Source organism: Gorilla gorilla, chromosome 16, assembly GCF_029281585.2.
Source record: "Gorilla gorilla gorilla isolate KB3781 chromosome 16, NHGRI_mGorGor1-v2.1_pri, whole genome shotgun sequence".
NCBI lineage: Eukaryota > Metazoa > Chordata > Mammalia > Primates > Hominidae > Gorilla > Gorilla gorilla.
In genome coordinates, this window is record NC_073240.2 from 79,156,768 (window position 1) to 79,183,243 (window position 26,476).

At 46.6% G+C, this 26,476-nt stretch overlaps 2 protein-coding genes and 1 long non-coding RNA gene across 7 annotated transcripts in view; 1 reads left to right on the forward strand and 2 right to left on the reverse strand.

Moving 5' to 3' along the window:
- Window positions 1-6,449, reverse strand: LOC134757275 (uncharacterized). The gene is made up of 2 exons (XR_010131043.1): window positions 6,308-6,449; window positions 1-186 (listed from the first exon to the last, which is right to left on the reverse strand). It is a non-coding gene; the product is annotated as an uncharacterized lncRNA (long non-coding RNA).
- On the forward strand, window positions 6,145-24,492 carry DNAJA4 (DnaJ heat shock protein family (Hsp40) member A4). The gene is made up of 8 exons (XM_031002160.3): window positions 6,145-6,829; window positions 7,205-7,343; window positions 12,824-13,004; window positions 15,383-15,487; window positions 16,482-16,709; window positions 17,788-18,018; window positions 22,342-22,442; window positions 22,542-24,492. Exons 1-8 carry the CDS (start codon window positions 6,750-6,752, stop codon window positions 22,755-22,757), a joined length of 1,281 nt encoding a protein of 426 aa, XP_030858020.3. The 5' UTR covers window positions 6,145-6,749; the 3' UTR covers window positions 22,758-24,492.
- The window catches only part of SKIC8 (SKI8 subunit of superkiller complex), a 26,147-nt gene continuing 15,614 nt past the window's right edge, over window positions 15,944-26,476 (reverse strand). For 3 of the 5 annotated variants that reach the window (XM_004056599.4, XM_004056600.5, XM_019010907.3), the window contains exon 11: window positions 25,532-25,818. In XM_004056599.4, the coding sequence (XP_004056647.1) occupies window positions 25,729-25,818 (90 nt within the window). In that variant the 3' untranslated portion in view covers window positions 25,532-25,728. Of the gene's footprint in view, window positions 17,288-20,122; window positions 20,386-20,502; window positions 20,597-25,531; window positions 25,819-26,476 lie in introns of those variants that run through there. The other 2 variants (XM_019010911.4, XM_019010912.4) reach the window with 2 other exon arrangements.

Consider the following 26,476-nt stretch of genomic DNA (forward strand, 5'->3'; position numbering starts at 1 on the left):
TCTAAGGAACATCCACAAACTTTAATAATGGGGAAGGAGTGACAGAGGAGAGATGAGATGTCTCCAGGCTGGAGCCTGAGTATCTGAAGATGAAGTCAACTTTCCTTCCTGGTCTGGAATAGTCTGTAATATTCTAGGCACCATACTTAACACCGGCCACTATTGTTGAGATAGGACTGGCCGAGGCTGAGGAAAGATGTGAAAAAAATCATTAAGTGTAGCTTTTACTGGACACACACACAAGGCACCCTATAACAGTGGCACTATTATGGTAAGTGTCTCAGCCAAGTTCCCCTGAAGGTTTTTCAGCCTCCCACCCTATTGGGCTTTTTGTATTTCCAAATAGAATCCTTCTAGGCAGATGCATGTATGGAGCTCTTTGTATCACATAACAACAATGGCCAGTATTTATTGAACACTGTGCCAAGCACTGTCCAAGAGCTTTTTATCCTATAATTTATATACACACGTGTGGGTGTGTATACACACACACACACACACACATAACCTTTTATATTCCTCACAACCCCATGAAGTAGGTATTTTTTTACAGATAAGAAATTGAGGCAGAGAAGTTAAGTAACTTGCCCAAGGTCACGCAGCTAAGAAGTGACGGAGCCAGTATCACAACTGAAGCGCTGATGGGTTTATTTTCTGGAAAAAAACAAACTAGGAGACAGCAGAACAGGCCTGTGGCCCCAGCTTAACTGCAGACCAATACAAGCTTGAGCAGGCTTTTAAATATATACTCTTTCATGAGGATATTTTTGGGAGCAATAGATACGCTCACGTCTCGATTAAGATGGTGGTTTCATGGGTATATACATATATCGAAACTGATCAAGCAGTACACTTTAAATAGGTGCAATTCATTGTGTGTCAGCTGTTTTTATAAACTTTTTTTTAAAAAAAACTGATAGCTATTATATGATGGAATTAAAATATTTGTAATATTTCTACAATAACTCAATTATCTTATGAGACTCCATTACGACATTCAAGCATATAAAATCCATGGTTCATTTCTGAATCTAAGGACTGCTTTGAGGATTTTGCTATGCCTCAGAGGAGCAAAATGTCTCCAAATTGAAACTGAGAGCTACAATGACTCAAGAAATGTTTTATAATCTGGCATTACTGAAAATAGAACACAAAGTATGCAAAGATGTTGTCTGTAACAACATAGAGATATTGCTGAAATAAAGTTAAAAAAATAAAATTTATGAAATAAATATACAATAAAAGTTTTAAAGTACACCCCCCACCTTTGCTGCCCTAAGGATAAAATCCCACTCTGCCCTGAAGGCCATGCCCCCTCTCCATCACTGTTCCAGAAACACTGGTTCCCTTCTGGTTCTTCACACCTTGCGGCCTTCACACGTCCTGTTGCCTGTGCCTAGAACTCTCTAACCCGAGTCCTGCACGCCTGGCTCCTTCTCAACCTCCAGGATTCATGCGAAGGTCGTCTCCTCCTTCTGACCACCCAGAATTCAAAAGGACACTTTTCCTTTGCTCCTACAGTTAGAGCTTTATTTCTAGATTTTTTCTTGTCCTCTGTGTGGGGGAGACAGGATCTGTTCCCCGGTGTGCTCCAAAGCCTCTTGCAACACTGGACACAAAAGGCACTTTACATATCTGTTGGAAGGATGGAGGGATGTCTTCTCTCTGGACTCTGGGACCTCAAAAGATGGGTGCCCTGATGAGAAAACCTCAGAATTTTGTCTCTAAAGCCCAAATATGTGGCAGGATGACCACTCCCTCACTTTCTTAGTTTTTTTCTCCCCAAACAGAAGCAGCCCCAACCTCTGGTGACAGCAACTCTGGGTAAAGGCCAAGTTCCAGGAAGAAGTGACTTCTCAGAGACCAGGCCCTAACCCACAGGAATGTAGCCAGGGGCTCAGGTTTTATTGTTCAAGCAAGGTGGCAATGGTTAACTATTTCAGTGTGAGTTCTTAGAAAATTCTATGGGTTGGAATGCTAGCAAAATCAGCCCGTGCTAGGGGTCACCCAAAGTGGTTGGAGTCAGGTGTTCAGGTGCAGCTAGTCTCTGAGCTCCTCGAGGACAGGCTTAACCTTAATCTAGTGCTGTATTGTTGGTTCCCAGCACAGAGCCAGACACATAGCTGGTGTGCACAAATCCTGTTGTGATGAAGTCAATAAATTTCATCGTGAGAACACGTGCTTTCTGCACATGATAAGCCCTTTACACATTGTCTCCATTCATCTGTACAATAATTCTGTGAAGCAGATGTTCTTATCCCCATTTTGCAAAGGAGGAAATGGATGTTCAGAGAAAACTAATTTGCCTAGGGTCACACAGCCAGTGAGAGGCAAGGCCTCTCCAAGTGGAAATCCCTCCCAACATTAAAATAATGGCCTGAAATGACAACTGCTGTTTCGGGGGCCAATAAATTAATGTCCTTCCCTTGAAGTACTGGTCCCCCTCATTCCCAGCCTCTCTGCCACCCAGGCACTGTCTCCTCTACCCCTCGCTGCTCTGGCCTTGCATGATTTTGGTGCTCTCTGCTTTCTGGGTTCTCCTCTTGCTTCTCTGATGGCTGTTGCTCCTTCCACTTCCTAAAGGCAGGTGCTTCCCAACGCTTTTCCTTGGAGCTCTCTTTCTCCTTCTATGCCCTCTCTCTGGGCTTGCCTCTACAAACCTGCATGCCCAGCTTGGGCCTCTCCCAGGAGGTCCAGATCCACCCAGCCCCCAGGGTCTGCTGCTAGTTACACCTCTCAGAACGCAGGTCCTGCTCTGAAACCTTCAATGGCTCCCCAGGGCCCAGCAGAGCAGCAAACTCCTCCTCAAGGCATTCAAGGCTCTAGCACACCTGTCCCCGCTTCCCTTCCAATTCAGAGCCTTCATCCATCTGCGCTCTCTGCCTTTATCCTGCTGTCCGTTCAGCATGGCTGCCCTCCCTTTCCCTGCTGCTAAAGGGAGCTCTAACTTCCTGGTCTATGGCACATGTCCCTCGTCCATGAAGTCCTTCCTGACCCCCCTCCCCAGGTAGGTGTGGCTTCTCCCTCTCAGGAGACTCCTTGAAGACCCCATCCCAGCATTCCCTGGGTAAAACCTACTTCCGTGCTTGCTTTGACTCTCCTACACTGGGTCAGAAAGGAAGCCCCACACGGCATCAAGGGACAATGGCTGTTCTGTATAATGTGGCTTCTTTGTCTAAAAGTCTCCCCAACTGTAGAATGAGATGGTAGAACTGGATCAGCATTTCCCAAATTTCTGTCATTCAAGTATCACCACTGTTGCTTTATTCTTGTACTACAGGTACTATCATACACTTAGTATTTATCTACTCTTTTTTAAAAGAATATAAAAAGGAAACCTTACATTGCCTACTGTGAGTGGAAAGTCAGTGTCACTTTTAATAAAAGTTGCAGTAATGAAAAGGTTATCATGAAAATAAACACATAACTGACAAAATAAGAAATGTCTGTGTAATGCCTCCAATCCTCCCAAGCATAATTCTGGCAAATAATCTACTAGATTGTCAGAGGCTTTGTCTAAGATAAACAAAGCTGAACACTAGTTAAAATTGTAAGGACAGAATTTAATCAGTCATAACTATTGCAATAGGGAAAACAATCTAGTATGAACTGAGCTCAATATCGATTTGTACGAAAAGTAATTGGGCATTTTGAAAAGAACATGAGGGAATAGGGAGAAGGACAAGCAGCAGTTTAACAGAATCAGGGAAGTGAAAAATGACAAAGGGTTGGTCAGTGTTAAGTGACATTAGGCCAGCTGTGTCTGCTAGCTGCCAATTGCCAAAGTTAGGATGCCGTTCTCCCAAAGAGACTGGGAGACAGAAGCTCTATCCTCAGGTGTTGGATGAAACAAAAACACAGTAAATATTTTGGCAGCCTTGAGTTTTCTCAGGCAGGCACTTTAAGAGGGGGTAGTGGGGCCAGGGTCACCTTAGGTAGGGGCCCCCAACTCCTAGGCTGTGGACCAGTACTGGTCTGTGGCCTGTCAGGAACCAAGCAGTGGCATTAGATTCTCATAGGAGCTTGAAATCTGCTGTGAACTGTACATGCGGGGGATCTAGGTTGCATGCTCCTTATAAGAATCTAATGCCTGATGATCTAAGGTGGAACAGTTTCATCCTCCATTTTTTTTCTTTTTTGAGATAGAGTCTTTCTCTGTTGCCCAGGCTGACATGCAGTAGCACAGTCTCAGCTCACTGCAACCTCTGCCTCCCGGGTTTAAGTGATTCTCCTATTTCAGCCTCCTGAGTAGCTGGGATTACAGGCCCGTGCCACCACACCTGGCTAATTTTTGTATTTTTAGTAGAGACGGGGTTTCACCATGTTGGCCAGGCTGGTCTCAAACTCTTGAGCTCAAGTGATCTGCCCACTTCGACCTCCCAAAGTGCTGGGATTACAGGCCTGAGCCACCACACCTGGCCAAAAATATCTGATTTTACTAGACAATCCTATTGTTATTTATTTTTTATTTTTTGAGACAGAGTCTTGCTCTGTCACCCAGGCTGGAGTGCAGTGGTGTGATCTCAGCTCACTGCAGCCTCTGCCTCCCGGGTTCAAGTGATTCTTGTGCCTCAGCCTCCTGAGTAGCTGCGATTACAGGCGAGCACCACCATCCCCGGCTAATTTTTGTATTTTTAGTAGAGATGGAGTTTCACCAAGTTGGCCAGACTGGTCTTGAACTCGTGGCCTCAAGTGATCTGCCCACCTCAGCCTCCCAAAGTGCTGGGATTACAGGTGTGAGCCAGCATGCCAGGCCTTCATCATAGAATTATTGCCCACCCCCACCACCCTGTCCGTGACAAGATCGTCTTCCATGAAACTGGTCTCTGGTGCCAAAAAGCCTGGGAACTGGTGATCTTAAGGATGTGACGTTGAGTTATTAGAAACTGTGTTGCTGTCTGTTCAGTCTTTATAGGCCAAGACTGAAGCCTAGTTGAGAAGAGGGCTCATAGGAGCCTGGCTAATTTCCATCAAGAAGAGAATCACTATCAGCTTCTATACCTTAGCCCCTGCCCGCACCCCCGCCGCCAAAAGGCACCAATATTGTGACTATATACCAGGTGTTTCACAAAGTTATGATGTAGTTATAATTAATATCCTCATTACAAGGTTAAGAAAACTGAGGCTCAGAAAGGTTAAGTTGTCTGCCCAAGGTTCCACAGCCAGAAGTAGCAGTGCTGGGATTTAAACCTAGGTCTAAGTCTCACTGGTTCCAGAATTCACTGTCGTCCAAAGTGCATAGCTCCATTCTATGTTTCTAGGCTCTGTCTTTAAGCCATCCCTCTCCTGCACATGCCCATTTTACGAATGCCGCTGGTCCCGAGTACTAAATCTGGACAAGTATGTGACCCTGGGCAGTGGATCTGGGCTCTGGCTGTACCACCTGGGGAGCTTTAAAAACGCTGATGCCTGGGCCTCACCCCTAGAAGTTCTAAGGTAACAGGGGTGGAGTGCAACCCAGAGGGATTTTTAGAAGATTCCAGGTGATCTCTGTCAGGAGCCAGGTTTGAGACCCACTGCGCTAGGAGTCTTCACAGTTATCATCCCATTTGATCCTTACAAGAGCCCTCTGAGAAAGGCAGGCAAGTGGCAATCCCCATGTCCTGCTGACGAAGAAAAGTGTGGAGAGGCTAAGGCTCAGAGTGTAAGATCTGGATAGAAAACAAAGTTTCTGACCTCTAGCTCTGAGTTCTCTGCCTAAAGGTTCTGCTCTACAAGGCATAATTTAAAAAAAAAAAAGCAACATCTCCACGAAGAGCAGCTTAATGTCTCTGGTACAGTAAAAGTCATTTCTCACCCCCATTGAACACATGGAGGAGAGGTAGTACCTGCTTCAGCCACAGTACCCAAAACAAGGCCAGGGCATCCCAGGGAGGTGAGCAGTGACCCCCCTTTCTGACAAACTGTTCCCCTGGCAGAAGCCAAGGGAGGGCTAGGGGACAGGGGCCTGCAATTCTGTGATAGCGTTGGGGCCTGCTTTCCACGCCCACTTTTCTGCAACGGTTTGTGATCTGGACTCCCTGAGCACCCGTTGGGAGCTGGGGGCAGCCTAGGGAAGTCGGGACCTATTCCTGTACCCTTCCAAGGCAAGCATCCTGGGCCACCTAGCCGTGTCAGGGTCCAGGCCACGGGACCCCCTGTGCATAACACTGGGCCCAACAGCCTGGTCCGGCCCTGATGTTTGCTCACTGACGATGTGCAGAGGAGAGGGGGCAGTTTCCCACTTCTGGGAGAAGAGAGGGCACTGTCGGCCCTTGGCAGACTTGGGGGGCGTCACTGCCCATATGTGGGGGACGTCACTGCTCACCTTGAGGGACTTAAGGGTTCCCAGTGGTGGGCATTCGAGAGGATACTGTCCATATCTGGGGCCAGCAAAGGACCCCTGTACCTCAACTGGAAGGCCAGAGGTTCACCTCAGCCTTGCGGTCATGAGGCAGCAGAGGGCCCCTACCCACTCCAACCCCCTAAAAAATGCAACAATCCCAGGCACACCTTAGGCCGCAGCCTGGCTGTGACCGAACAGACGGCGGCCACACCCCCGGGGAGAGGCCGGGTGGGGACCGCAGGGCGCAGCTCTCCCAGTCCCACCCTTCGGCGCAGGGCTCCGGCCGACACAGCCCTCCACGCCGCCTACTCTCCAGCCAGCAGGCTCCACGGACCCACGGAAGGGCAAGGGGGCGGCGTCGGGGCGGCGGGACAGTTGTCGGAGGGCGCCCTCCAGGCCCAAGCCGCCTTCTCCGGCCCCCGCCATGGCCCGGGGCGGCAGTCAGAGCTGGAGCTCCGGGAAATCAGACGGGCAGCCAAAGGAGCAGACGCCCGAGAAGCCCGGGTGAGCGGCTGGGCAGCGCCGGACAGGCGTCGGGGGTCTGGGCCGCGAACCCGCCGCAGCGCCGCCGGAACCTCCGCGAAGGTTCTAGGCCTTTGTGGCGTCACCGTCTCCTTGCGGAAGCTTCCGCCGGCGCCGAATAAAACCCGCCGCGGAGGAGCCGGTGGCTCTAGTGCGGTGGAACCGGGCGTGGAAGTCGGTCCGGCGCGGGGAGGGGGGGGGCGGGCGGGAGCTACAAGCGGCGGCGGCGGCGACCGTGACCGTGACGCGCGGGCGGGCGGCGGGGGCGCGGGCCAGGGGCGCGGGCCAGGGGCGCAGGCCAGGGTGCCGGCAGGGGCGTCCGGGGCGCTCTGACCGGCCTCGCCCGCCCGCCCGCAGAGACAAGATGGTGAAGGAGACCCAGTACTATGACATCCTGGGCGTGAAGCCCAGCGCGTCCCCGGAGGAGATCAAGAAGGCCTATCGGAAGCTGGCGCTCAAGTACCACCCGGACAAGAACCCGGATGAGGGCGAGAAGGTGCGGGGCGGCGCGGGGCGCGGGCCGGGCTCCCGAGGGGCCAAGGGTTATTAAGCCAGGAGCACTGAAGGCGACGGGAAACCTGAGCCGCGTTTGTTGGGGAGGCCGTCGCCAGGCGCCTCGGGGCCAGGCCGGGCAGAGGTGGCGGGAGACCCTGGGCGCCGTGCGGCGCGGTCGGTGGAGGGCGCTTCGCCCGCGGAGGAGGCATGTGGTGCGGCACTTGGGTCCCTCGCGAGTCCCTGCCGAGCCCATTCATTCCTCCATTCGCTCCACAAGTGTTTGGGTAGCTCCTGCCGTGCGCGCCGGACTAGTTCTCATAGGGTGTGTTGGTTCCCTGTGGGAGAGGCGGCCTGGGAATCGGGAAACTGAGGCACACACAAACAGTTGTTTACTTGCTGGGAACGACTGGCTCATGTTCTCTGTTGATGCATAAACCCTAGGGATGAGTGTCTTTAATCTGAGCTGGTACCTTGGACAAACGCCGTGCCTCTCTTGAGAATGACTAGCTGGATTTGTTCTGTGCACCTACTGCCTACCTGATAAAAGCGTCAGATAGTGAATAATCCCATTTTCTTTATTAAACAGGGACACGGACATCTGCAACCTGACATCAGCTTGTACTCATATTCTGGGTTTTCGGTGACAAGTGACACACAGTTGATCATAAGTACCAATCATAGACTGAAAATGCTCTGCATTTTAGAGACAGAAGTTAAAAGCTTTTCCATCCTGTTTACAGAAAGTTTGCTTTTTATCTCTAAAGAGGCTCATGACCCACCTGAATAGGTGAATTGAAGGATGAGGCATTGCAAGGAAAGGCTGCTAACCCTCCCGTTCCTCCTTTCACTTCTTGCCATTTTCTTACAAAACTTTGGTTGTTCCGCATGGGTCTTGAGAGGTGGGGCCGTTATAGTAGCTGATAGCAGTGTCACCTGGGCCACGTTTGAAACCACACCAATCACCCATGTAGCATTTAAGACCTGTGGAAACGACGCTGGAATCAAAATACCTGTCTGTATTAGTTGTTCCAAGCTGGAGAAAGCTACTTCAGGACGGTTGGCTGAATGGCAACAGTGATGGAATATTTATATTTAGCCACATGTGCTGAATGTGGCTGTCACAAGTTTAAAATGCTTTCCTGTAAGACCATTTGTCTGTTACTCACTTGCGTTCTTTCTCATCTATATTTAGATGGCTTACTGTAGCTTTTAAAGGCACTGGCGTTTTCCATGGTGCTGGTGATTCATCCACCTGCTCCCTACATTCATTGTAGTCCGCTTCTGACAGTCTCCTTTAAGGAGAGCTTGTAGGCTTCTAATTTCACATTTCAGCAAGCTGGCTAAAGACATGTGGGAAAGCCTGACCCTGGTTTCAGGTCAAATCTCAGCACTCACAAGAGTAAGTTCATGCCTCTGTGTATACAGTTAGAGCTGAATATGCTTTTGTTCTGAAGCTTTTATTTTTAAAAAATTAGACTTGACCTGTACTACATATGTGTAGGTTTCACCCTGTCTATACCTGTCTGGGCAGGTTGTTTGGTTTGTTTTAAACTAATATTTATTCATAGCCAGGCACTGAGTTAGTGTCACATAAATGAGGCCCTTGGCAGTGAGGTCTGGCAGGCCCATCAGCTTGGAGGGAGGGGTTCTGTGATGTGCCCATTGCCAGGAATACTTTCCTTCCTCTACCTTCACGGAAGGGGATAAAACTCTTTAGTTCTCAGCTAAAACATCTTCCAGGAGGCTGCCTCTGCCTCGTAGACTGAACCACAGGCCCAACATGCATCCTACTTTAATGGTGATTACTTGTTTGATAACTGTATTACCTGCCATAATGTAAGCAGGGCAGTGACTGTGCCCCCATGGCCACTTATGGGGTGAGTATCTAGCTGTGCAGGGTAGGTGCTAAAATGTTTGTTAGCTGGCTGAGTAAATGCACTTTAAAAAATTGTGTGTAGGAGGAGAGGGCCCTATAAAGGCACAAATTGGAAGGGAAATTGCAGTGAAAGGGATATTGGGAGAAGAGTGGCAATTTAGATCGGAAATCAAAGAGGATGAGGAGACTGGGGACACAATTTATAGAAACGGCTGTAAAGTTCCCCAGAGAGAGCTCATTCATTCATTCATTCATTCATTCAACAAATACCTCCTCTTCTGGTCCCCACTGTGTGCTGGGTGCACTGTGCAGGCCTTTTGTGAGTGTGTATGTGAGTGTGTGTAGTTCTTTTCCACTTTATCACAGGTAGAACCTTTAAATTTTTTTTTTCCTCCTAAGTTTGTCACTGTATTATTAACGTCTCTTCAAAAATAGACTACACCAGTTCTTTAGCCCTTGCTGGGCAAACTGAGAAGGCCGTTGAGATGTTGGTCTTTGTTTTTTGCCCTGTTGTCCCCTGTTGCTAAGCATTGGGGCACCTTGTGTTTGTTGGGCACTCTGTATGGAGTCTGTACTTATCTGCGGGTGGTTTTTTTTTTTTTGCAAGAAGCATGGGTGGTAGGTAGTGGGTAACCAAGATAGTCCCTTTTAGGGGCAATGATGTGGGGTATATTCTTGGCTATTACCCTGTTGAGATGAGTTTGGTCTTTTGGTCAATTTCATTGTAACTTTTAGTTTGAATAATAGACTTTCAAGTTCAAAAATCAAAACATAGCAAACCATGCAGAAAATTTTAGAACACAGAGGGAAACCTACCAAGTACACATTATCCTAACCACTCTGTGCTTCTTTCCAAGCTTTCCCCAGTATGATCATACATGGCCATCCTGATACATAGACATTTTGTTTTCTTGTTTCCACTTAATATTTTATTATAAGTACTTTTCCCAAGTTGTTACATAGTCTTCAAAGCCATTTTCCCCTCAGCTGTATAGTAATCCTGTTAAGGTTCTGTGGCAAATGATGATGGTCTGAAAGGCAAGCTCATCATAGCACTCGTCTCCCACTGGGAGAAGGGGGTCCAGGCCGGGAGCTGAATTAGACTTTGGAGTGCTGGGACCCTAGAGGATGGACTCCCTACTGGTAGTTGGAACCCCCATCCCATGTGAGATCTGGCCTCTGACTGAATGTCCCAAGCAACTGGGTACTCCTTTTCCATTCTTAGATCATTCTATTAAGTCTAAATGTCATGTGAGTATCCAGGGTATTTGGTGAGTGTTTCCAGTGGACGTTCCCATGAAGTTATTTACCTAGTCCTGACCTGCAGATAGACGCAGAAACTGTCTAGGGGCAGCCTGGCCTAGTTGCTTTCTGATCTGTACCAGGCACCCAATCCTTACACTGTACCTCATGTTTTCTGTTGAGGAAAGGGGTAGTAGTGAATGGTACTTACTTCTTCGCAGAAATGGTATGAGAATTAACATATCAAAAGATCTAGCTGCCTTATATATGATGCTGATGTCTTTTTAAGACTTTTCTAAATTGTACAGTTTTTTAGCTATTTATTAGCTATTATTATTGGTTACTTATTAGATTTCAATCTATCAGGGATCGTAGAACAAGGGAATTAATGCCTCAAATTCCCTTGTTCTCTCTCTCACATTCCTTATTTCATGGCACTTTTTTTCCCTGAATATTTTGTGGAGCCAGCTGCATTATAGGATCTGTTTACCTATATATCCATATATGTCTCTCCGACTAAATTGTAGCCTCTGGAGGGCCAAGATCCTACCTCATTTATTTATTTCTGAGTTCCCAGAATCGAGCCATTCATCTAACAGGTATTTACCAAGTGCCTTCTACATGCCAGGCATGGTTCCAGGCTCAGTTAGACAGCAGTGGACAAAACCCCCCATCTTCATGGAGCTTATGTTGCAGTGGGGGCTACAGCATAAGCAGTAGATGATGCAGCTTGTTAGAAGGTGGTTCATGATATGGAGAAATATGCAGCAGGTGTGGGGGCTGGGAGGGTCTGAGGTGGGTTTGCAGTGTTAAAGCTGGATCACCGGGAGGCATCCCTGAGAAGGTAGTCTGTGAGCTAAGGCTGGAAAGAGATGAGTGGGGAGGCCGCACCAGGCCGAGGTGCCTCTGAGGCCCAGGCTACAGAGTTGAGGAACAGCAGGGAGCCTGCTGAAGCTGGCATAGAATTGGGGTGGGGACACACAGGAGGAGAGGAAAGTAGAGGTGCCAAGTTGGGCTTATAGATGAAAGTTAGGACTGGCTTTTACTCCCAGTGACATGGGCCACCTTGTAGAGGTTTGAGCAGAGGATCGACCCAATTAGTGGGCTCGAATGGAGAACACACTGAAAGCTGGGGTGAGGAGGGCACATGGAAGACCACGGAGGAGGCCACTGCAGTGGTCCAGGCCTGAGATGGTGCCTTCGGCCAGAGTGGATGTGGTGTGGTAAGAAGGAACAGATCTTGCATGTTTTAGCATTCTGATTTTATTTTAAAAATGTCCATATACCTGCAGAAAACATGAGTGGTACAATGAACACCTATGTATTCTTCACCTAGCTTTACCAGTTGTAAATTGTCACATTTGTTTTATCTATTATTATTATTACTGTTGGCTAAAGATTTTGGGAGGAAGCTACCTGTAGCATAACCTTTCAGCCCTAAGTGCTGCGTGTTTCTCTTAGGCACAAGGACATCCTTGTACTTAACCATAGTAAAGTTATCAAATTCAAGAAGTTTAACATTGAGAACAAAGATTCACATTTCTCCCATTGTTCCAATAATGTCCTTTGTAGCCATTTTTTTTTCCCCCAGTGCAGGATCTGATCCAGGATCACACATTGTATTCATTTTTTTCTATCTTTCAATTTTAGAGTATCTCTCAATTTGGGTTTTCTGATTCTTTTCGTACAATTGAGTTCCAGTGGTAACTTTTTGGCAGGAATGCTACACATGGGATATTGTGTCTGTCTTAGGGTACTGGAGATGCAAATGTGAAGGTAGCGTCAGTGGGATTTGTTGACAGGTGAGATTGGCATTGCCAATAACTGTGATATGGGGAAGACTATGGGTGGGGCGGGGCTTTTGGGGGAGGATCAGGAGTATAGGTTTGTATCCAATGTCTGGCACGTGGTTAGATGCTCACAGATGCCTGTAGTTGAATTTCATTCTAGTAAACTAGTGAAATGATTCCCATGAGGAGGTGAGCCAGTGGTAATGCCCAGAGTCCTGGCTCTATCTGGTTAGAGGTTCACCCCTGGCACTGTCTCATGGTATCCTAGCTGGTCTCGACTTCCTGTCTGGTGCAGCCGGATTAGTGAGAAACTTTCCCTCTCTACTGCCTTCTCTCTCTGATTCTTGTCGTGTCCCTACCACCAGTCCCTTAATATGTTTGCCCTGTGTTTCCCACTTTACCAAAGGAGTAGGTAGACAGGCAAGTCAGATTCCAGGTAGAGGATGTATAGACTGGCTAGTTCAAGGGTTTGGGGGCAGAATACCTCTATTACTTTGTATGTTTATATGGCAGGTTTGCTTAACAAAACAACTGAAACTTCTCTAAAAATCTCTCTCTCTCTTTCTTTTAAAGTTTAAACTCATATCCCAGGCATATGAAGTGCTTTCAGATCCAAAGAAAAGGGATGTTTATGACCAAGGCGGAGAGCAGGCAATTAAAGAAGGAGGCTCAGGCAGCCCCAGCTTCTCTTCACCCATGGACATCTTTGACATGTTCTTTGGTGGTGGTGGACGGATGGCTAGAGAGAGAAGAGGTAAATGCTTTTAAAGAAACATAAATAAGTTGTATGGTTTCCACAATTGTACGTGTTGTTGGAATCAGGATAGATCATGCTTTAGAAGGATATGATTGGGCCAGGCGTGGTGGTTCATGTCTGTAATTTCAGCACTTTGGGAGGCCAAGGTGGGAGAATTGTTTTAGGCCAGGATTTCAAGACCAACCAGGGCAACATAGTGATACTCCCCATCTCAAAAAAATAAAAATAAAAAACTTAGCCAGGCATGGTGACTCATGCCTATAGTCTCCGCAGTGAGCTCTCCAGCCTGCACGGCAGGGTGAGACCCTGTCTCAAAAAAACAAACAAACAAACAAACAAACAAAAACCCCACAAGGTACAATTGCCATGTTTTGAGATCATTAACTTTAAAGAGTTTATCACTTGTCTAGTGCTCAGGCTACCTGGAAACTCTTGGTAAATTTAGTAATTATCTGACACCCTCCAATACCATATGAAGGAGCGAATGGAATGGTGGATAGAAAAGAGGAAGGTGAAGTTCATCGTGCCTTCTTTTCCTCTGTTGTTGGGGTCAGGCACCAGAGTGTGCTGAGGGATGTAAATGACGCCTCCTGTGGTTGTCAGTGATCCTTTACTGAGAGTGTTCCTCTCTCCTCTTGCCCACCCTCCCTTTGTGGCCCTCCATGTTCCCTGACCTGGGCGTGGGCTGCAGGCTCTCTAATTCTAGGTGGGTACTCTTGCCATGTTCAGTATGGCCTCATTTCCCAGCCTGCTCAGGGGATTTTCTAGGCAACAAAATTCATCTCTTTATGTTTTGAAATCTTTGTAAATGACCTGCCTTTCTTTTCAGAATGCATTATGAGTAGTAGCAACTTCATCCCCGGGAGGTGAATGAGGAACTTCTTAGCCCTTAGCTCAATGGCCCCAGGCCACTGTTTTGACTTTCGGGATTTGTTCTTCCTAATTTTTCTGCATCTCACCTCTGCCAGGCTATGGGCTGTCACCTCTGTTGTTAGTAGTTGCTAATGTTAGTAGTTGCTAATAGACTAGTTCGCATTCCCCCTGTTTAGTTTACTGTTGTCAGGCTGCTTTGGATCTTGAAACCAGAAAGATAACCAAGCGTATTACAATTCTGGATAAAGTCAGAAGAAATGAGCTCTGCCTTGGGGTTTAAGAAGTGTGGCTTTGGTCAATGAGAGGCCCCTAGATAAATGAAGCTGCACTTGTTATCACATTGTAATTGACTTTGAGCTTGAAAAAGCTTGGGTGTCAATTCTGTGAACATAGAGTGCTGAAAATCACAAAGTGTTTATTAGGGAAAAATCCTTCCCCTGTCCTTTGAGCATATCGCCTGCTCCTATAATTGATGGTGTGGACGTGATAAAACCTTGGGTACTTTGGGAGGCCGAGGTGGGTGGATCACGAGGTCAGGAGATCGAGACCATCCTGGCTAACATGGTGAAACCTCGTCTCTACTAAAAAATACAAAAAATTAGCTGGGCGCGGTGGCAGGCGCCTGTAGTCCAGCTACTCGGGAGGCTGAGGCAGGAGAATGGCATGAACCCAGGAGGCGGAGCTTGCAGTGAGCCAAGATCGCACCACTGCACTCCAGCCTGGGCGACAGAGCGAGACTCTGTCTCAAAAAAAAAAAAAAAAAACCTTGGGTATTCCCTTGTCCAGCTCCCTGACTTGAGATGAAAAACTTCATGCCCTTAATTAAGTCATCTCTCAAAGTTGGCAGCCAGTAAACCAGGACAGCTCATCTCAGTGACTGCAGGAGCTCCACGGGCAGCAGGGAGGGTCTTGATGCTGTCAGTCTTGACAGGCTGGCAGGTGCTGGAGCACACCCACACCCTGTGGACCGAACACCCACTGTCCTGAGTGCAGAAGCAAGATTTTGGCAAAGGAAAGAATTCCCATCTGGCCACCGGTTACAGAAGGGCTCAGAAAGTAAAGTGCTTTATGCCCAAGGAAGAGTTTCAGTGAAAGATCCAGAGACTTTGGCTGTCAAACATTTATGTATAGAAAGGACTCCTTTCATGGGGAAACTTAACCAATTTTGTGGGTTAATACTGCCTTTGGTTTCTCAATTAGTGCTCTCCTTGTCCTCAGATTTGTTCTCAGAAAATAAAGGTGGAAGGTCTTTTTGTTGGCCTCTATAAATGATTGAATAATTAGCTCATAGCTAGAGAGGGTATTAGCTCTTGTTATTGGCTGAGGGCCAGAAGGATGGGCTGGGGTAATAGAAGCATTGCTTCTTGCAGGGAAGGGAGCACATGACCCAGCCACAGTCTTGAGTCTCTGGAGACTTCATACAACTAAGGGTCATATGGGTGGCATTTAATACAATGGTATATTTCATTCAACGCCACTAATTTTTTTTCTCCCTTGCTAAGGCAAGAATGTTGTACACCAGTTATCTGTAACTCTTGAAGATTTATATAATGGAGTCACGAAGAAATTGGCCCTCCAGAAAAATGTAATTTGTGAGAAATGTGAAGGTAAAAATTAATTTTTGACTGAACCGCACAGTTCTGATCCCTTAGATTCAGAAACAATGCTTGTTTTATAGTTCAGGGAAAATAAGTTATCTTTTTTCAAATGCAAGGGTCAAGCAGAGATTACAAACAGGTGGCCTGAGGGCCACACCTCTTTGCCTGAATGAATGTTTTCTTTGGGCTGCACCTCTATTTGACATGTTGACAATTATTTTTTTTTATGTTTTTGTATTATCTTTATTATACTCTAAGTTTTAGGGTGCATGTGCACAACGTGCAGGTTTGTTACATATGTATACAGACAATTATTTTTAAAAATTAAAAATCAGACACTTGACCTGATCTAGGGGTTGGCAGACTTTTTCTGTAAAGAGCCAGATTTTAGGCTTTCCAGGCCATGGAGTCTTTTGTAGCTAGTTCACTCTGCCGTCATAGTACATAAATGAATGGACATACCTATGTTCCAGTAAAGCTTTATTTACAAAACCAAGCAGTCTGGCCATGGTTTCTTGGCCCCTGACTTAAATGTATATATAATTATTGTAATTTTTAAAAAACCTGAGTTTTCAAGAAAAGCCATGTCTGGTGACCCCAGCCTCACATTGTCCCACAAAGAGAAGTGGCTGAGCTGGGTAGCTGCCATGATTGACAGAGCTTGTGTTGTCTAGATCTCCACAGCCCCAGCCTCCTCATTCATCTGTGGGCCTATGCGAGTTCCACCGGGGGTGGAAGAAAACACATTTGATGAAGCTAAAGTAATAAATTTGGATTGGTGCAGCCAAAATCACAAATGTTTGAGGTCAGATGTTAACATCTGGATGTTGTCTGCTTGGCTGGACTCCTCCAGACTCTTCTGCATTGTTTTTTTATGATTGTAAATAGAATTCTAAGCCCATTGTCCAATGTGGGGGTTCCCTACCCTTCTGCCATGGCGCCCAGCAGGGACACTGGTAAGGGAAGAGCATGGCCCTCATTCCTGCCTCCCCTGACCCTGCAGGTGTTGGTGGGAAGAAGGGATCGGTGGAGAAGTGCCCGCTGTGCAAGGGGCGGGGGATGCAGATCCACATCCAGCAGATCGGGCCGGGCATGGTGCAGCAGATCCAGACCGTGTGCATTGAGTGCAAGGGCCAGGGTGAGCGCATCAACCCCAAGGACCGCTGCGAGAGCTGCAGCGGTGCCAAGGTGATCCGTGAGAAGAAGATTATTGAGGTACATGTTGAAAAAGGTGAGGCTGCGCAGAGCTGGTGCTCCACACGGGCTGGAAATGCTGTCTGGGTGCTAATCGTGGGATACACAGACTAGATGTCAGGGAAGTGAGCTGTATCACAACATGTATTGGGTGTGCCATGAATTCCTCTTGTTTCCCTGTCATCTTCTCTTCACCCTTCCTGGCCTTATTTCCATTCCATGTCACCTGCCAAAGTGTTCTTGCTGAGGTTTACTTCCTTGAGATCACAGACAGCCTCTTTATGAGGTTTTCTAATGCTCTGAAAGTCTTACCTGGCCTTGGTTTGGGTTAGTTGCCATCTCCTGACATTCTCAAGCCATTCCTCTAGAATCTTTTGGAGTGTCTTCCTGGTCGCTTCTGATGCTCATTGGCCATAAGGGCTTGTGTAAGTGTTTGTGGCTGCATGTTCCCTTTCTCCACATTTCCCCATCTGCTGCATCAGATTCCCCCAAATACAGCACCTTCTCCTGCTATTCATTTTGCCTGATGCCATCATTTTAAGGCCTTTTTCCATTTTAGCTGTCCTCCAAGTATTCCCTGATGATTCTGTGGCTTTCCAATCCAGTAAATATATCCTAGATCAGAGATGAGACCAAAAGTAAAAGAATCAACAGCCAAACCGACACAGGTGTTATTAAAGGACTTACTGTTTAAACATGCCTAAACCCTGTGCCTTGAGTGTGCAAGCTGACTTATTAGAAAAGGACAGGGCTGGCTGACCTGTCCCTATCAGTCCCAAGTCATGCACCCTGTGCCCCGGGAAGTGGGCAGTGACCCTATGCTGGTGGTGTGGCATCACAGGCCCGGGGCAGGGAGTGCTGTGTAAACCTGGGATATAGAGCCGCATTCCCCCTCTCCCTGTGCATGCTGGGCTTGGCCCCATATTATGCCAAGGGAAGCGGGACCTCTTTTGTCATTGGCTATCCTAGCCACCCCTCCCTGCCTTGTGCCTGCATGAGGTTGGGAGACTTGATGAATAAAGAATCCCTGAAGGACTCTGTTCCTTCTTCAAAAGCTTTAAGGAAGCATGGTTTGTATGAGAAATGGCTAATCAGAAAGGGATGATGTTTCATAGGTATGAAAGATGGGCAAAAGATACTATTTCATGGAGAAGGAGATCAGGAGCCTGAGCTGGAGCCTGGTGATGTCATAATTGTGCTTGATCAGAAGGATCATAGTGTCTTTCAGAGACGAGGCCATGACTTGATCATGAAAATGAAAATTCAGCTTTCTGAAGCTCTTTGTGGCTTCAAGAAGACAATAAAAACATTGGACAATCGAATTCTTGTTATTACATCCAAAGCAGGTAATGTTTCAAATGTGTGTTTCCATTGATGTTCTGTATGTTTGGCATAATAATTCTGGCAAGTTAGCCTGATTTTTTTATTGCTACATAATATTTTACATATTGATGGGGTGCATGTGATACTTTGTCCCTTGCATAAAATGGGTAATGATCAAGCCACGTGTTTAGGGCATCTGTCGCCTTGAGTATTTATTTCTTTGTGTTGGGAATAGTTCGCCTGATTTCACATTTAAGGTCAAATTCTGTACACAAATTAGTATGACGTGATTTTCTCTAAATTTAAAACTATCCCTAATAACTCTGTATAATTTATAAAGTTCTTTTATATTCTCCTAGAAAAAATACTCAGTTGGGGGGAAAGTCTCAAATAAGAATCTTGGGGCTCTGAATTTTAGATGAATTCTGGCAATTAAACTTAAGTTTTTAAAAATTTATTTTTGTATAAGAAAACAGCTTAATAGGTGGTGTTTTTCTATCAAATGGTGATTTGTGCTGATTCATCCACATGTTCCTGTAGCCTCTGTTGTTCATTACATGAGTTACATTTTAAAATAGAATTTTCCTGTAAGAAAGACTTTGCCTATCAGTTTATCCTTGGAGGTTTCCACAGGAATTGCTGGTCTGCACACACCCATGGGAGCCAGAGGGAGATGCCTCTAGGCCGAAAGGGTTCCTGAGGCCTGAGCTCAGCCCCCAACCCCCCTGTAGACACCAGGGCACTCATCTCCCAGGAGGGTTGGTGTGTTCACTGTAGTTGAGGGTTTGTGTGGGCACCAGAGCACCTGCCTAGAAGGGGCTGAGAAGGGAGAGAGGCCAGGCCAGGGACCTTGACTTGAAGCTGCTTCTGAATAGCACTAAGGTCAGCTGTGCATAGCAAAGAATGTCTGGATGGGTGTGGTGGCGGCTACGCCACCGAAGCAGCCTGGGCCCCAGCACCAGCCATTTGCAGTGTTGCTGTAGTCCCCTCACTGGCCGTGGGGCTGGGATTACCTTTTCCTATGGCCATTTGAGGTTTAGTGCAAAAGGGGTAGGTTCAGGGCAGGCAGGGAGGTAACCACCAATAAGCCTGCCCCCAGGGCAGTGGCAGCTGGAGATAAGACTCAAGTCTGGTGGGGTGACTGAGGCCTGGACTTCTGTTCCCTCCGTGTCCCTCTCCCCCTTCCCCTCCTTGTCTGCTTTTCTCTTCCCAGCCTTGTGCTCTTTTTCTCTTTCCTCTCTTGGATTCTTTCAGGTTCCTCCTTTCCCGGGGATAGTAGGAAGCAGAATTATATATCCAAGCCTTGATCGGTTTGTGGAGTTTTAAAATAAACTTATTTGGAAACAATTTCAAGCTTACAAGAAGTTGTAAATATAAAAATAGTCCGAGGCCCATCCATATATGATTTGTCTGATGTTAACATTTTACCCCATTTGGTTTGTCATTTGCTCTGTGTCTGTTTTTATTTATTTTTAAAATTTGTTCATTTATTTTTTGAGACGGGTCTCACTCTGTCGCCCAGGCTGGAGTGCAGTGGCGTGATCTCAGCTCGCTGTAACCTCCACCTCAGCCTCCCGAGTAGCTGGGACAGCCACATGCCACCACGCCCATCTAATGTTTCTTTTTTTTGTAGAGACGGGGTTTCGCCATGTTGCCCAGACTTGTGTGTGTTTTTATACATATACTTAATCAAGGATTGGGGGAAGCACTGCAGTATCATGCAAAATTTGCATGAAAATTTAAAATAAAACACCTTCCCTTAGGCTTCCATAGACCTCCCAAGGCACCCATTTCCTCCCTCAAGGAGGAGTTTGAGGATCACAGTTTACACGAAGCTCCAGACCACTGGTTGTGAGCTCAACACCCTGGCATTGTGTCCAAGATGCCCTTACGTGGTCACAGCCCAGATCCTAGCCCTCCTGAGCCGGGGCTGGGAAGCATCTGTGTGTAACTTCTTTGGGAAAGCCTGTCCTGTCCAGGGGTGGACTATTTGAGGTCCTGGGCCCCACCAAGAGCCAGCGTTCCTTGCTGTCTCAGCTGACCCCAGCCTAGGGAACCGGGAGCCAAATGGAGTGAGGGTGGTGGAGAAAGAGCCCCAGAGGGAAGGAAGTGGCAAATCCCAAGAAATCCATTTCCTTCTTTATTATAAGGAAGCACCGGTGGAGCATCCAGGAAACCTGCCGTTGGAGAGTTCTTTGGGGATTTGTTTGTCCTTTTTGTTTTGTTTTTGTTTTTACTTTGTTCTCTTTTGCACCCTCTCCTTTTTTCTTCACCCCTCTTTTGTGTTGGCTTATTTCTTGTTTCTCCATTTTCTCTTCTCCCTCTTCTTCCTCTCTTCTGCTGTTGAAATGCCTTCTTCCCCAGAGCCTTTTAGCCTGTTATGAGCATTGCTGAGGATTGGATTAATTAAAAAAGTGATTTTGGAGCCACACAAGGGTGTGATGGCCCTGCCTGCAGGCAGGTATTTACCTGCCGGGGGAGCCTAACTCGTGGTCTTCTTCTCTTACCTGTAGTTTTCCATGCTTGGTCAGTTTCCCAGCTCCCAGCAAGCTAGAAGCAGAAGCATGGGGAGTAGGGCTTGAGAGCAGCAAGAAGCGACACCTGATAGGAATGGGGAGACAGAAAAACCAGTCATATGTAACTTAGCGAAGGGGATATGTTCTGAGAAATGCATTGTTTGGCGATGTCGTTGTGGTGTGAACACCATAGAATGTACTCACACAGACCTAGATAGCATAGCCTGCTACACCCTAGGCTGTGTGGCATAGCCTGTTGCTCCTGGGCTAAAACCTGCACAGCAGGTTGCTGTACTGAATATTGTGGGCAGTTGTAATACGATGCTGAGTATGTGAGTATCTGAACATAGGAAAGGTGCAGTAAAAGTTTGGTGTAATCTTTGCAACCATCTTCATAAATGTTGTTGACTGAAAGGTCACTATGCTATGCATGACTGTATTTCTTTTTTTTTTTGAGATGGAGTCTCGCTCTGTCGCCCAGGCTGGAGTGCAATGGCGCGATCTTGGCTCACTGTACACTCCGCTTCCCGGGTTCACGCCATTCTCCTGCCTCAGCCTCCCAAGTAGCTGGGATTACAGGCACACACCACCATTCCTGGCTAGTTTTTCTATTTTTTTTTTTTTTTTTTTTTTTTAGTAGAGACGGGGTTTCACTATGTTGATCAACCTGGTCTCAAACTCCTGACCTCGTGATCCGCCCGCCTCGGCCTCCCAAAGTGCTGGGATTACAGGCGTGAGCCACCGTGCCTGGCCATGACTGTATTTCAAAAAAAAAAAAAGAATAAACAGGAACACAAAAAGCCAGCAGCCTGGAGCAGTTTAGCTAAGGGGTTGCTGTCCTGCAGAGTCAGTAGGCTCTGAAGGCCATGTCTGAACCACAGCCCTGCCTGCGAATGAATCTCAAGGATAGTCATTGGCTTACTTTATTTTTAAAACCTCCTCTTAAAAGATTTCCTCTTGAAGAGACAGCTCACTTTCTAGATAGTCCCGTATGGAAGTGGACTGCTGAAGAAATTAGTGTTTCCATTCCCCTCCACCGTCTCCCCCATTTTTTCCGAACATTTCTTTCTGTCTTTCTCCATTTACATCGCTGAGCTGAAGAGCATGCTTTATCAGAAACCCTTTTGTCCCTTTCCTTTTCCATGCTTAGAGGGAAGTTTCTGACTTGGGAGAACGCCTTAGAGTTCTTGGGGTCTGAACTCTGATGCCTTCCAAAGTCACGTAGCTGTAAGACCCAGCGGGTGCCAGCCGGGAGGGTGACTCCAGCTCAGCAGCGTGTATGGAAGTGCATTGTGACCATGAAGGAGACTGCCAGTGGCCAAGCCACCTAGTGAGCTCCCTACCAAGGAACCTGGGTGTCATCTGCAGGTGGCCAAGAGCCAGTTTTTATGCCAGGCAGGGGACTGGTTGGACTCTATTGAGGCTTCTTCCTGTCTGTGGGGAGCACTCCTGTCCCCCTCGTGGTAGGGATACCTGTCACCCCACAAAGAGGCAGGGTGACAGGTGTTGGCCCCATTTTAGGCAGACTTGGGTGTCATGACTTCTAGTTCACTTGTTTTAAACCTACCTGTGATGGCAGCTGCACCATGCTGCCCTCTTGACACACTGCTGGAGCCCAGAGCACGGGCCAGAGTCCCAGCCTGAGCCCCTTCCCCAGGCAGTACCTGACAAGGATACCTGGGATTGGGGCCAGCTTTCCAGTCAGATGCTACACTTCCTTTGCCCACTGCCACGGGGCACTAGGGCCTGCCTCAGGCTCTCCCGTGAGGGAGAACGACCTCTGCAGGCGCCTCTGCCTTCCTGCTTCCTAATTGACCCCTTCTCTGGCAGGTGAGGTGATAAAGCACGGGGACCTGAGATGCGTGCACGATGAAGGAATGCCCATCTACAAAGCACCCCTGGAAAAAGGGATTCTGATCATACAGTTTTTAGTAAGTTCACTATGTTTCATTGTCATGGACATATTATTAAATGCCTTAATTGGAAGGGGAAAAAACAGTCACCTTTCTTTCCCACCTCACCCTTTACAGGTAATCTTTCCTGAAAAACACTGGCTTTCTCTGGAAAAGCTTCCTCAGCTGGAAGCTTTACTCCCTCCTCGACAGAAAGTGAGGATTACAGATGACATGGATCAGGTGGAGCTGAAGGAGTTTTGTCCCAATGAGCAGAACTGGCGTCAGCACAGGGAGGCCTACGAGGAGGACGAAGACGGGCCCCGGGCTGGAGTGCAGTGCCAGACGGCATGACGTGGTGCGGGGCAGCGTGGCCCCACCAGACTAGCACATGATGAATGTAAAGTTGGCACAATGAAAATGACATCGCTTTAATGGCCTCGTGTTTGGGATGTCCTGTGTATGTGTTCAGCATTCTTAATTGCTGAGTGTCTTTTTGGCTCTTCTTTTGGTTGTAACTTAAGTTGTAGCTTAATTTATATTTAAATGTTTTAAGTATAAATCACCTCTAGTCTGCATATGGAATCTGTTCATTTCTATTTTCAGGATATACTTTTGAGATGTCAGTGACTGCACCAACACTTTGTGCTTCTAGTGGCTTTGCCATAATTCAGTGTCACCAATAAAGCACAGCCCAGTTAGCAGCTTAGCCCCCTAGCAAACCGCAAGGCACAAAGTGGGCATCCTGACTCATCTCTAGGTCTGTGGTTTCTCCCCCCTTCCCTTGGCAGAGTTATTGAGGGCATGATCTCAGGGCTGCTAAGATAACATTTCTGAGGATTCTAGATGATCTTCTTAAAGAATAAAAGCACATCCGTGGATCGGACATGGCTGCATGTGCCTGCTTAACAGGGCCAACTTAGTTCCTACTGTTCTGTGCCCTTCAGTGGATGGAATGTGAGTGTCTGATCATCTCTCTTGGAAGTTTTCTGAACCTTCCAAGCTCTGTGGTGAGGACAAACCGGTGTTTGAATCATATGCTGATAACTGTTTGCCTGTGACCCTCACACCTTGTTCTTCAGGGTTTTAATGATTTTCTGTTGACAACTTTTGCAATGCTTTCCCACCAAAGTGCTTACTTGTAAAGAAAACTAAATCCTTCTGTGTCCCCAGCAGCCTCAGTGCAGCAACACAAGCCAAGGGAGAATGCTGCTGGTTTGGCCCATGGCACAGCCAGCTTCTCTGACCAGTAATCCGGGGTGACTTGAGGGTCTGCAAAGGCATAGAACTCCCCAGTGTTTTCCACCTCATTCTCCCAGACTGAGCTCCCTTCCAAAGGATCGTTCCTCTCACTGCACAGCCATATTACAAAGGGCTTCCTGCTCAAGTGATGTTTTGGTAAGAACTTCTCTGAGTTCCACTGTGGATTACAGTTTGTATGGACTACTACTATAAATTATAGCTTGTTTGGAGGGATATTAGTCATTATTTTATTCCTGACAGGTAGACTACAATTCGTACTTAGGGTTACCTCAGTCTTTAGCCATTACTGCTTATTTCTTTTCCCCAAGTCACAAAAAACTTGTAAGCTGCTGGGTTAAAGCAGAGGCCACCTGTCAGATCTACCCTACCCTTATTTGGTTACATGGCACCTGAGAGTTTCACTCAGACCAGGCATCTTCCTTAGGAGGGTCAAAGGGCAGATCAGACCATGCAGGTAAGGTGAACCAGCTGCACAGACCAGGTTCCCGCAAAACATTGCCAGCTAGTGAGGCATAATTTGCTCAAAGTATAGAAACAGCCCACCTGTGCCCACTTTGACCATTGGTCAGGATAGATATAAAATCACTTCTTCCAATGAAGCCTATGTGAAAATCTATTTATAAATGGACCACAACTCTGGGGTGTCGTTTTTGTGCTGTGACTTCCTAATTATTGCTAAAGAACTACTGTTTAGTTGGTAATGGAGTAAAATTACATTCAGCTCCTTCTTGTCATGTAAGAGGAATTTGGAGGGTGTTGCTTAAAATTTTATTCTACCTGTACATTTGTCACTTTAAAATTAAAATTGAGCTGGTATGAGAGACAAGTGGCTTTGCTTTTTCATTTTTTTGAGAGCTCAAATAAACAGTGTTAGGTGCCTGCCAGCTTGCCTCTCATTGGTTGATATAACGGAATGAAGTTTCCACCCTCATGGAGGTTTATTTTGGGGGTGGGGGTGAATGCAAACAAAAAGTGGTAACTGCTATGAAGAACAAGAGGAATGGGAATGAGTAGAAGGGAATGGGAAGAAGGCCTCTACCAGGAGCTGGCATCTGGGCAGAATCCTGGATGCAGTTGGGGAGCAGATGTCCGAAGGTCTGGAGGGAAAACATTCCAGGCAGAGGAATGGCAAGGATGATGTGGTTACAGGAGGGTGAGCAAGGCAAGCAGGAGGGAGAAGTGGGGGGCTATGATAAAGAGTGTGAGCTTTATTCTGAGGGCAGTGAGTGGTTTGGGGAAAAGCACATGACCTGACTCATAAGCATATGAAGTTATGATCAATAAAAAGCAACATGCTTCCAAGTGTTTAGCTACTTACATCTTTCTCATTAACATGAGTCTCAAGGGGGCTGATGAAGAGGAAACTCTGAGGTACAGATACTCTGAAATAACTAAGGCAGGGCTACAGTTCTACAGCATGAGGCACAGGCTTGAGCCTAGGCATTGTTAAGGCAGCAAGAATAGCAGCCTGCCTTCCAATACCCACCTAGTGAGTTAGAGACCTCTCTGAAATTAATAAGGGGAAGGAAGGCTTGGCAGGGGACATCTTTAATACATCAAGTAGAAGGATGCCCAGATAGACAGGAGTACATAATGTTCCTATGCAGTCAAATATACTTTCCTTCAGGACTCCATTCTAAAATAGATTAGCTTCTTTATCACAGCTCTGGGGAGTTCGCTGCTGTATCTCACGGCATGAGTCAACTCCCTGGAAGAGTCAGCCTGTATTTCTAAGCTGGAAAGTTAAAGAAGTACCTGGATCTCTTGATGGCTAAGGCAGAGATCTGTCCTTAATGCTAATCCCTCTCACTGTTTCACTGGTAATAGGGTAACTGAAAAAAGAAGCATGTTCAAGGACACCAGTGTTTGCATTAAGAAAGCTTTATGTTAAAGTATGAACAGCATTTCCAATAAAACATGAAAAGATTCATATTGTATCTACAAAATTTAAGTCTTTGCTACAATAAATGCTATATTTCTTTTAAACAAGCCTAAAAAGGTAAGGAATGTCATGATCAATCCGTACATTCTCTTTGCAGCATAAGCCTGGAGACTTTGATGTTTAAATTGGACAATCATAGATGTGAATTTCCTGGTCATCTCCAACAGACACAATTTTTGAACCATTTCCATTGTATTTTACTCCCCAGACCTGTAAATTTAAAAAAAAATAGTTCTACAAATGCCTTTATTCTTTATAATATTTATGAAATGAACATCCTTATTTTCTCGTTATTCTGAATCTACCAAAACTGAGATGAGGATGTTCTTGTACTTTCTAAATCAGGGAGAATGGAGGCTTTAACCGAGCACCTTCCATTATTGCTATTTAATTAGCATTCCTGCCCCTTCCCATACTCCAAAAAAAAAAAAAAAATCATTTTTAAATACAGTACTAATCAAGACTATCTACAACCCTTTCAAAGAGTCAGAATCCTGAGGTGTAACCTCATGCCAGGAAGATGGAAGCCATAAGAGACCAACATTTATGCTTCCAGGAAGAAAGAGCCCCACAACTACCCCGAGGTCACTGCCTATAGGGAAAATCACAAACTGCGCTCCTCAGCTGACCCCTTGTGTCCGCCCCCCACAGTCAGTAATTCTCACTCTGTTATTAGTGGCCTATGGAGCCTGCCTGTCCCCAGGAGCTAGACAACATGATATTGTGGACCATAGATTTTTATTTGCTATGTGTTAAATTAACTGATTCACACCTCCTTCCCAGACAGAATTGATGTGGTTGGAGTTTCTCTAATCAGAAATAACTTCCTGATTATTAGGAGGTGATTCTGGGTGGTAAGCCTGTCACC

Excerpts from the sequence above, each read along its gene's own strand:
- DNAJA4 (XM_031002160.3), top strand. The coding sequence starts at position 6,750 with ATGGCCCGGGGCGGCAGTCAGAGCTGGAGCTCCGGGAAATCAGACGGG. Across the intron at positions 7,344-12,823 it reads ACCCGGATGAGGGCGAGAAG|TTTAAACTCATATCCCAGGC; the intron begins GTGCGGGGCGGC and ends TTTCTTTTAAAG. Across the intron at positions 15,488-16,481 it reads AATTTGTGAGAAATGTGAAG|GTGTTGGTGGGAAGAAGGGA; the intron begins GTAAAAATTAAT and ends CTGACCCTGCAG.